The sequence below is a fragment of the Macaca nemestrina genome, unplaced genomic scaffold (assembly GCF_043159975.1).
Source record: "Macaca nemestrina isolate mMacNem1 unplaced genomic scaffold, mMacNem.hap1 Scaffold_101, whole genome shotgun sequence".
Lineage (NCBI taxonomy): Eukaryota > Metazoa > Chordata > Mammalia > Primates > Cercopithecidae > Macaca > Macaca nemestrina.
This window is the reverse complement of record NW_027257584.1, coordinates 71,409-83,155: the sequence shown is the minus strand read 5'-3', so window position 1 is coordinate 83,155 and position 11,747 is coordinate 71,409. Positions and strand designations below refer to the sequence as shown.

The window sequence follows — 11,747 nt, the reverse complement described above, 5'->3', positions numbered from 1 at the left end:
GTTTCCGGAGATCCCGGCGAACTACAATGTCCCTCACCAGAATTTGATGAGGCAGAGTCTCTGCATCTGGTCCCTGCCTGGCCTGGGCTCCAACATCCACAGAAGCACCCCAGCCGGGGAGCTTGGGAGTCACCACACACAGTCTGCTCTCTGCTCTGTGCTCCTCAGTCCCACAGACCCCTCCAAATCACGGGAGCTGGATGCAATGGAGCCCTGGCCACCTGTAGTCTCACTCCAGGTCAGAATCGCTGTCCTCTGAGGAGGAGGAAACCTGAAGGTACTCATAGAGGACACTCAGGGGGACAGCAACACAGGGAGCCTCAGACTTCTCTGAGACATGAGGGCTGTGAGCGAGGAAGGCTCCCGGCTTCTCAGGAGAGGGAAACGAGGGAGCTGTCAGGAGGCTGGAGCTCCACCATCCGTTTTCCAGTCTCCAGAAGAGCATTCTGAGAGGCTGGGCCCCATCGTGGCTGGCCGCTGGGTGATGGGACATGGTGCAGGCCTGGGCAGTAGGCAGGCAAGGTCTGCTGTGCAGAGGCTGCCGGTTGGTGCTGGGCACCTGGGCGGGTGTCCCCCTGCTCATCTGGGGCGACGGACTTGGTCTGAGTTCGGTTGCAGCTGGCGGAGGTTGGAGAGTCTCCGGGACCCCCAGTTCACCTCCCTGGAGGGCATTTTCGGGCATCTGGAAGGAACCCATTCTCGGTTTCTTGGGGAAGTTCAGGCAAGCCTGAGTCGGAGTCTGGGCAGCTCTCTTGGCTCCTGGCCTGAAACTGAGATTGGAGCCGAGGCCCAAGCTGTGTGTGTCGGCTGGTGGGCAGGGCTGTGAGGTCACCGCAGCACGTTTGTCTTGTGCCTGGGGGCTGATGACCCGGATCAGGCCGTGGGGCTTGGAGGTAGCCTGGGAAACTTCTCGACTGCCACCCTGAGGCCTGCTGTGTGTCGGCTTCACCACGACGAGAGGCTCCGGGCCCTGCTGCCTGACTCCAGGCTGAGGGATGTCGGCCACAGCCCCTGTCTGTCGTTCCTTTGGTCGGAGACTTGACGAGGAGCTCGGACTGGCTTTTCTGAGGGGAGACAGTGAAGCCAAGACGGATACCGTGTCAGACATTTTCGTAGCTGAGCCATCAGTGAGGGCAGGGTCCACGCGTGGCCTCTTATTGGTTGTGTGGACCGGCATTGGCCTGCTTACAACCTGAAAGAAAGGAGACCACACACGTTAGAAGTTCGTCAGCATCGAGCCAATATGGAAATCAACCACATCCAAAGACAAGGTGCACACAGCAGGAAATTCTTAATACGGTATGGACAGGCGGTCCTTGGAAGTAGGAACAGATCCTTAACGTGAGTGCTGATCGGGACAAGACCCATGAAAAATGCACTCTTGAGCTATGATCTAAGAATACCATTTTTCTAAAGACTGTGTCTTGGGCATTCACTGGATCAAAGCGCCTCCACTCAGCCTTCCATGAAGTGGGACGGACTAATGCCCTTCTGAAGGCAGGTTGGTGGCTCAAGGGTTCCCAGGACGCCTTTTCTGAAAACATGCATGTTCCTAGGGTGAGCCTCCTCCATGTTTGGGGCCCCTGAGGGACTAATTTCCTCACGCTGCTAGGAAGATGTTGTTGACAGGCTTGCCATCATTGCACAGAAAGAAAGCAACAGGAAATATGGCATCTTCAGATGCCTTCACCTGGAATCAAATGGACCTGGAAGGATCGTGGAGTCCCTGACCCCAAGAAGGCAGGGAAGAAGGGTTCCCCGATCCCCTCACACACACGAGAACCTGAAAGAAAATCAACTAGAGTGACCTAGTGGAGCAAAGAACAGGGACCCATGGTGACACTCACCCTCAGATAAATCCAAGATTCCATGGATTCTTTTCGATTTGGCAGCTGCTTCTCTAAAGGTTTCCCAGAAAAGGTCTGGAAGAGAGCCTTCCTCTGCGGGTCTTGTTGCCTGCAGAAGAGAAAAAGTTCAGGCCATGTATCCGGTTTTCCCCAGGAGACAGGAAGAATTCAGTCTCTGGCCCAGTCCTGTTCTGTGTTTTGTGATAAATAAATGGAACTCTTATGCCCTTTCCACCTCTGCACCTTCCCTCATGTGCCAACCTTCCCATTCTCCCAGTGGCCTTCTTGGCTTCCCAAGTAAGGACCAGTATTTGGATTCCATTGCTTTCCCCCCTGTCATGGGGAACCTGCACGAAGCTTCCCCACCTGACATCGTCCTCCCGCAGCTCGATATCAGGAACAAGTCTGTTAATTATTATTATTATTAAATATAATAGAAATTAATAGGAATCATCGATAATAATAATCATAATAAAGATAGTAAAAATTAATACTGGTTAAAAATGTTAACGATTAGTATTAATAATTAATAGCAATATCACTGTTAGTAATTAATGATATCAGCAATTAATGTTACTTAAGTCAATACTAAGTGATGTTGGTTATAAAATAATGATTAATTTTATGAACTACTAGCATTGCTAAGTGACATTAATATTAATAATTAATTTTAAGCATGCATAATCATATATTTAAAATAATTATCCATAATTAGTAATGGTATCCTATTAATTATTAGTATCATCAATAATTGTTAAAATCAGTCATTGATGTTTAATAATTAATCATATTATTACTCTTAATGCTGCAGTGTGTATACGGCTACCTGTGATGTCTTTCCTAATATCAGAGAGGGAGAGCATGGTTTTAGTTTTAATATCACAATAAGTGTACACTCACCCTGTGATGCTACACTAATATTCAGTGTAGTAGAGTATGACGTAACTCCCAACATCGCAATGAATAGATAGCCACCCGGTGATATAGCTCCTAATATTCACGGAATATGCATATGATATTACTCCCAGTATCGCAGGGAGGGTACACCTCTTCTGTGTTATGATTCTTAATATCCAGAGGGGGAGAGGATGATAATAATTCCAGTGTTGCAGGCTGTGTTCACCGGCCCTGTGACATTGTTATTAATATCTTGGAAGGGAGAGGATATTACTCCCAATGTGGCAGGGGGTGTACATCCACCCTGTGATATTCTTCTTTATATTCCAAGGCCGAGAGGTTGATATTACTCCTAGTATCACAGACACTGTATACCCCCATGTTTTTAATCCCTGTGATATTGGGAGTAGTATCATCCTCTCCCTGGTGGAAATTAGGAACAGTATCACCAGGGGCGTGTACACTCCATGCGATATTGAAAGTAATATCATCCTCTCCCATCCTGGATCATAGGAACAACATCACTGGGTGGTGTACACTTTCTGTGATATTGGGAGTAACATCATCATCTGTGCCTTGGATTATTAAGGACAATATCACGGGTGGACATGTGTACATCTTCTGCAATATTGGGAATAATATTATCCTCTCTCCCCCTGCATACTAGGAAAGATATCACAGAGTGGGTGTTCACCTCCTGCGATATGGGCATTAAAACCATCTTCTCCTGTTCTGGATATCAGGAAGAGTATCACACGGAGGTGTACAGTGTCTGCGATACTGGGAGTAATATCAAACTCTCGGCCTTGGAATATTAAGAAGAATATCACAGGGTGGATGTACATCCTCTGCCATATTGGAAGTAATATCAGCCTCTCCTCTCCATGGATATTAGGAACAATATCCCAGGCTGGGTGTACGCCTCCTGCTCTACGGGGAGTCATATCATCCTCTCCCTTCCAGGATATAAATAACAATATCACAGGGTGGGTGAACACAGCCTGCGATACTGGAATTATTATCATCCTCTCCCCTTCTGGATACTAGGAACCATATCACAGAAGAGCTGTACCCTCCCTGCAATATTGGGAGTAATATCATAGGCTTCTTCCTTGAATATTAAGAGCAATATCACTGGGTGGCTTTCCATTCATTGCTATGTTGGGAGTCATGTCATACTCTACCCCCTAGATATTAGCATCAGTGGCACAGGGTGAGTGCACACCTACTATGATATTAAAACTAAAATCATGCTCTCCGTCCCTGGATATTAGGAACAACATCACAGGTAGGTGTACACCCCCTGCAGTATTAGGAGTAATAATATGATTAATTATTAAACATCTATGTCGATTTTAATAATTATCAATGACACTATTAATAGGATACCATTATTAATTATGGATAATTATTTTAAATATATGATTATGGACGCTTGAAAATAATTAGTAATATTAATGTCATTTAACAATATTATTAGTTCTTAATATTAATTATTATTTTATTACCTACATCACTTAGTATTGATTTAAGTAACATTAATTGCTGACATCATTTTATTGTTAATAGTGATATTATGATGGTTATACTAATCATTAATATTTTTTACCAGTATTACTTTATACTATATTGTGATTATTAATATCGATGATTGCTATTAATTTTTACTATATTTATTAATATTAATAATTAATAGACTTGTTCCTGATATCCAGCTGGGAGAGGATGATATTATTCCCAATATTGAAGAAAGTGTACACCCCTCTATGATGTTATTCCTAATAGCCAGGGGATAGAGGATGACATTATTGAAACTATCACAGTGGGTGTCCATCCCTTCAGTATCTTGTTCCTTCTATCCTGAGTGAGAGAGGATGATATGACTCCCAATATCACAAGAAGTGTACAACCACCTGTAATATAGTTCCTAACATCTAGGTGGGGAGAGAATGATATTACTGACCATATCACAGGAGTGGTGAAACCCCTTCAATATTTTGCCTATGATCCTGAGGGGAGAGGATGATATTACTCCCAATATCAAAGAAGGCGTACACCCCCCTGTGACACTACGCCCAATATCCACTTTGGGAGATGATGACATTACGCCCAATATCCCAGGGGATGTACACCAACCTTGGGATATTGTTCCTTATATCGAGAGGGGGAGAAGATGCTATTGCTCCCAATAACGCAGGGGCTGGGGCTGTACACCCCTCCTGTGTTATTGTTCTTAATATCCGGAAGAGAGGATGATACTACACCCAATATCGCAGGGGGTGTACACCCACCCAGTGATGTTGTTCTTAATGTACTCCACATCCCACCACCAGGGATATCATTCCTAATATCCAGGGGAAGAGAGGATAACATTATGCCCAATATTGCAGGGGAGTATACACACCCTCTGTGATGTTGTTTCTAGTATCCAAAGGTAGATACGATGATGTTACTGGCCATATCGCAGGGGGTGTACACCCTTTTGTGATATTGTTTTTGACATTCAGTGGGGGAGAGGATAACATTAATCCCAATATCGCAGAAGGCATACAGACCCCGGTTATGTAGTTCCTAACGTACAGGGGAAAGGGAAGAATATTACTCTCAACATTGCAGGACGTGTAACCACCCTGCCCCCCATATATTGTTCCTAATATGCAGCGAGGTGGAGGCTGAGAGTACTACCAATATCCCAGAAGGTGCACACACACCTGTGATATAGTTCCTAATATCTAGCGGGAAAGAGGCTGATTTTACTTTCAATATCGCAGAGGGTGTACACCGCCCCCAGCGCCGGGGTATCATTCCTAATATGCAGACGGGAAGAAGATGATATGGCTGACAATATCGAAGGGGGTGGACACCTCTTGTCTGATATGGTTCCTGATATCCAGGGGGTAAGTGGTTGATATTACTCCCAATAAAGTAGGAACCGTACAGCCACCCTGGGATTTTGTCCTCAATAACAACAGGGGAGAGGTGATATTACTACCAACATTGCAAGGGGTGTACACCCTCCTGTGATATTGTTTCTCATATCCAGGAAAGGAGAAGATGGTATTAGTACCAATATTGAAGGGATGGACACACCCTATGGAATATTGTTCTAAAGTTACAGGTTGAAAGAGGATGAGATTCCATCCAATATAACAAGGAGTGTACACCCCACCTGTGATATGAGTAGTAAAACCTAGAAGAAGAGAGAATGACATTGCTTCCAAAAACACACAGATTGTACACCCACCCTGTGATATTGTTCCTGTCATCTAAAGGAAGAGATGATGATACTACTCCCACTACCGGAGAAGGTACACACCCGCTGTGATATTGTTCCTCATGACTTGTGGGGGAGAGCATGATATTACTTCCAGTATGACAGTGGCTTGACACCCAGTCTGTGATACTGCTCCTAATTTCCAGTAGGTAAAGTATGATGTTCCAGCCAAGAAGTAGTGGCTATACTGCCACCCTGTGATATTTCTCCAAATATTCAGGGAAACACAGGACGACATTATCCCAAATCTCCCCAAAAGTGTACACTCATTGTGTGATATGGTTCCTAATATCCGGAGGTGCAGAGGATGGTATTCGTTCTCCTATCGCAGGCTGTTTACACACAACCTTTGAAATTGTTCGTAATATCCTGAAAAAAAGAGACTGCTAAGAATGGACACACATTGCAGGAGGGATATGGGGAGTAATAGCATCCCCCTCTCCCCACTGGCTATTACGATCCACATCGCAGGGCAGTGCAGGACACCAGCCCTGCCCCAAACTTGACCCAGACATTGAGTGTCATGGGACCACCTCAGGGTGGGTGGAAGCTCAGATCTAAGGTATCCTTGCTGCCAAAGACCAACAGTTCCTACTAGTTTCAATCTGGCCACAGGGTCTCTGTTGGTGAGACAGGTGACTATGAGGCAGACACCCTGAAATCTAGTACAACAGAGCTCAACGCCCCATGAGAGGCACCATAACACACAGACTTTGCAGACATACTAGCGAAGGCCACAGCAGGCCCTGAGTGAGGAACAAACTGACCAAGATCCTGGGGTTCTGCCACACAACCCTTAAACCAGGGACTGGAAACTGTTTCCCTAAAGAGCTAGGAGTCGATATTTTCAGCTTTGCCAACTGACCTTTGCCTCAAGGATGCAACTCTGCCATGGCTGCACAACAGCAGCCTTCTGCAGGTGGCCTGTGAAGAGATGGGCATGACTGCACCCCCATCAAACTTTACTTATGGACATGGAAACTTCTCAGTGTCATGAAGTGTTATTTTTTTATTTGTTCAACCAGTTGGAAATGTAAAATCCATTCTTGATTCACAGGCGACAAGAGCAGGCAGGGACAGGCCGCCCCTTGCCGACCTCTGGAATGAGCTTACAGAAGGAAATGACAGGCTGGGCCAGCGCGGCCTCCTCACAGCAGATTCGCTGCAGGAGGGTCCTTCGTAGCAACCACTTCTCATCCTTCATCTTGGCTTCAAGTGCAGTTCAGGTGGAGAAAGAGAGAACAGAACCGGCCTCAGCAAGAAGAAGGGAGATGCAGGGTCAAGCAGCCGTGTGGATCCATCACACTCAACATTCACACCAAGCGGAGCACAGGCAGGGCCAGCCCGGTGGCGGGAGAAGTGAAGGCTCTCTGGGGTGGGGGACCTCTGGGTGGGCAAGATTCTCTACCTAAAACTCAAATAGAAGATCTACACAGCAGTAGTTACAGAAAACACACACTAACAAAAAGGCCAAAATAAAAATAGGACACCAAGTTTGGACAACCGGGTCTCACAAGCCAGTAGGTAAGAAAGCCCAGAAGGGCCCACCAGAGGTGCTGGGGGTGGGTTCCTGCCTGCAGGGGGCCTGGGACACCCCATTCCCACAGATGAGGACCCAAGCTTTGGGGAGGAAGCTGTCAGAGTCACCCAATGAGCTGCTCAGAGCTGGAGCCACAGAGCAGGTGAGGAGCCCTGGCCATGTCCCCATGTGCACTGAGGAGCTGGGGTGGGGGCATACCCCCAGGGGCCGATGCAAACAGTGGACCGCGGGCCCTCCTCCTGCCCAGAGGATGCTCGGCTCCCAAGGGACCACCAAGGCCTGGAGCCCAGGGACACACCACCTGACCATCATGCCCAGGCCTCCTGGACAAGGCAATGTCCAGTACAGGCAGGCAGTCTGGACTTGGGGCCAGTACAGGGGTGGATGGTCCTGCTAGGCAGGCAGGCCTCCTTCTCCCTACCAGCTGGGCTGATTGCACTGTAGTTTCGGTTCTGGCAACATATTGTTGCCCAACTTGGCCACACCAGTCCCTGGCTCCCTGGCTAGGCCCAGTGCTGTTCAACCTACCTACACAGGCCCCACACACCCAGTGCCCACCAGGCTCCTGTCAGCCAGGAGGACCCATGCTCATCCCCTGAGGTATCCGTGGGAGCTTGCATCCCACAGGGACACACAGCTCAGGGCCGAACTCTATGGGGGCCTCTTGGTTGTGGTGGTAGGTGTTGGGCGTAATTGACCTCCAGCCCTCCCATCCTGTACACTGTGTTTTATGGGGATCATTCAGTCCTGGGAGCTTCCTGGGGACCCCAGAAGGAAGAGAACAGGGTGGTCATGGCAGCCTCAGCCCCAGGCTCTGGGCCAGAAGTTGATAACGACCAATTGAGAGCAACCACTGAATTCGATCCTCTTACACATACCCGCGAAGTTGGCGAAGAACTGAATGTCGACCATTGTATGGTTATCCAGCTTTTGAAGCCAATTGGAAAGCTGAAAAATCTTGATAAGTGGGTGCCTCATGAGCTGACCAAATATTTTAAAAATCATCCTTTTGAAGTGTCATCTTCTCTTGTTCTATGAAACAACATTGAACCATTTCTTGATCAGATTGTGACATGCCATGAAAAGTGGATTTCATCCAACAGCCAGCTCACTGGTTGGACTGAGAAGAAGCTCCAAACCACTTCCCAAAGTCAAACTTGTACCAAAAAAGGTCATGGTCACGGTTTGGTGGTCAGCTGCCGGTCTTCTGATCCACTACACTTTTTGAATCCTGGTGAAATCATTACATCTGAGAAGTATGCCAAGTTAATCGATGAGATGCATGGAAAACTGCAGCACCTGGAGCTGGCACTGGTCAACATGAAGGGACCGGTTCTCCACAACGCGTGACCACCTGTCATACAACCAGGACTTCAAAAGTTGAATAAACTGGGCTGTGAAGTTTTGTCTCATCTGCGATATTCATTTGACCTCTCGCCAACCAACTACCACTTCTTTAAGCATCTTGACAACTTTTTGCAGGGAAAACACTTACACAACCAGCAGAGTGCAGAAAATGCTTTCCAAGAGTTCATCGAACCCTGAAAGCATGGAATAAACAAGTTTATTTCTCTTTGGCAAAAATGTGTTCAATGTAATGGTTTCTTTTTGTTTTTGTTTTTGTTTTTTTTTTAAAGACCTAGTCTCACTCTGTCGCCCAGGCCAGAGTGCAAAGGTGCAATCTTGGCTCACTGTAACCTCTGCCTCCTGGGTTCAAGAGATTCTCCTGCCTCAGCCTCTTGAGTAGCTGGGATTACAGGCACATGCCACCGCGCCCGGTTACTTTTTGTATTTTTAGTAGAGAGGGGATTTCACCATGTTTCAAACTCCTGACCTCCTGATCCGCCCGCCTCAGCCTCCCAAAGTGCTGGGATTACAGGCGTGAGCCACTGTGCCCAGTCCATTGTAATGGGTTCTATTTTGATTAATAAAGATATGTTGCAGTCTAATTATAAAAATTTAAAATTCACGGTCCAAAACCACAATTACTTTGGCACCAACCTAATAATAGAAGAATTAAAAGAGGCCTTTATATTAGAAAGCCCATGGATGATAAAATAATAAAGAATATTACAATTTCCATAACGGCAAAGTTATAACTTAGACCAACTGAATGAATTAAAAGACACAACCTATTGATACTAAAACACAGGAGAAATAGGTTATCTAAATATATTGATATCTATTTTAAAAATGGAATCAGTACCTAATAACCTTACAGAAAACCTATATATTCCAAAAATCTGACATTCTGTCATGTTGTTCTAACTGGTGGGATTCGGGGATTTCCATTTTGATAAGAACATAGGTGAGTCGCACACACTTACTTTTACTGCTCATTGGTCAGGAAACCTATGTCCATTATAGGATACTGCAGAGCAATGCGTTTTGGAGAATTTAGGCAAGATAATATTATTTACAGAGTTAAATGAAGGCAACCTGTTTTATGTACAGTAATTCCTCATAATATCACAGTGGATACCATATTTAAACTTTGGGGTATCCCCAGGTATAATTCTTATTTGAGCCACATGTGAATTTCAGACACGGAGGCTGCCCAACTTTGGTGGCTTTCAACAGATGTGGAAGTTAATTCACAACCTACTTTGTGGAGGCATAAAATTCAATGAGCACTCATTTAGCATTTTATTTGAAATATTATTTTTGTAAACTTTGTATTTCCAATTAGGTGAAATTTTAACCTGTTTCAGTTCTTATCCACTTTTTTTTTCCCCCTGAGACGGAGTCTTGCCCTCTCACCCAGACTGGAGTGCAGTGCATGGTCTTGATTCACTTCAACCTCCGCCTCCCAAGTTCCAGCAATTCTCCTGCATCAGCCTCCCAAGTGACTGGGATTACAGGTGCCCACCACCATGCGTGGCTACTTTTTGTATTTTTAATAGAGATGTGGCTTCCCCATGTTGGTCAGGCTGGTCTTGAACCCCTGACCTTGTGATCTGCCCCCTCAGCCTCCCAGAGTACTCGGATTACAGGCCTGAGCCACCGTGCTTGGCCTCTCCACTCTTTTTAGGCAGAGGGGAGCAAGGTTTGCTTTAAGTTAGGAGGGACTCCTGTGTACCCAATCCATTTGTGTAAATTTCTTCTTTCAGAGTTCTTCAAATCAGCATCACCATTGTTAAAGGCCTCCCACATGGTAATAATTGTGCTACAGGGTTTTTCGAACATGAAGTTTATGTTTGGCTGAATTAACCTCCTTGCTGTGGCACAAGGGGGCCATAGGTGTTTTCACCAATTATGAAGCGGGTTCACTGTGCAATGGCTATCAACTTTTCTGAGTACAATGAGACCAAACACATTCATACATAAATTCCATGAAGTGAATTTATTACTTACAAATAGCAAACAAAAGACAACAGAAGTCCAGGATTCAATATGAAGCGCTACCACAAGATCAGGAAGGCTATCCAGAGCAGATGGATGGAGTTTTGACTGTAAATGCTTCACTTGCACTACAACTGAGGGACCCCAGAAAGCAGCTCATCTTGGGTTTTCTCCTACGATGTGGTTTGCTGGACACAAGCGTTAAAGGCCGTTCTGTTTCGAGCAGGGACTCTAACAGAGCCTGGGCTGTTCTGACCAATGTCACCAGATTATCAGGATATTGCATTCCCAGCATATCATACAGTTATCTTGAGAACTACCAGTAGGAAAGGGAGGAAAATGGCCCTGCACCCTTCAAACTGAAGGATCAGGATATTTGTTGTGACAGAGGCACAGACAGTAGCGACAGAGTGTTCTTGTGAGCCATCTACTAGTTCTCTTGACCAGAGCGTGGCACCTGACTGCTTTTCTCTTTCCTTTCAATGGAAACTGTTTCAGAATATTTTGAATATTTTTAATTTCTACATCTACAGAGTTGAGGCACACGATCGCTGGCAGTGTAGACTCTCTGTATAGTTACAGGAAAGAGTTCAGGAGCCCATCAAGCCACATTGGAGGAGACCACCTAATCCTCCAGAGACTGTCACTCCATCTTCCTGGGGTTAGCTCCACATGCAGTAAGGCCATTATGTCTAAGGCCAGCAAGACTTGCAATCCGAAGATTCAACTTTTGACATGCTGATAAACAGCAGTGATAAGAAAAGCCCCCACACTGGCTAGGAATTTTTCAATGCAAGCAGCTGAGATGCTTCTTCATATGCTTCGATAGTGGCTAATATCAAACTCT

At 45.9% G+C, this 11,747-nt stretch overlaps 1 protein-coding gene across 1 annotated transcript; it reads right to left on the bottom strand.

Moving 5' to 3' along the window:
- Positions 1–229: 229 nt before the first annotated feature.
- On the bottom strand, positions 230–8,470 carry LOC139361204 (protein FAM90A5-like). The gene is made up of 4 exons (XM_071089711.1): positions 8,437–8,470; positions 7,533–7,683; positions 1,848–1,956; positions 230–1,192 (listed from the first exon to the last, which is right to left on the bottom strand). The coding sequence occupies exons 1-4, from the start codon at positions 8,468–8,470 to the stop codon at positions 230–232; spliced, it is 1,257 nt and encodes a 418-aa protein (XP_070945812.1).
- Between the last annotated feature and the right edge of the window lie 3,277 nt (positions 8,471–11,747).

Excerpts from the sequence above, each read along its gene's own strand:
- LOC139361204 (XM_071089711.1), bottom strand. The coding sequence starts at position 8,470 with ATGGTCGACATTCAGTTCTTCGCCAACTTCGCGG. Across the intron at positions 7,684-8,436 it reads GTTCTTCGCCAACTTCGCGG|CTCTGAGCAGCTCATTGGGT; the intron begins GTATGTGTAAGA and ends CTGTGGCTCCAG. Across the intron at positions 1,957-7,532 it reads GCTTTCTTACCTACTGGCTT|GCAACAAGACCCGCAGAGGA; the intron begins GTGAGACCCGGT and ends TCTCTTCTGCAG.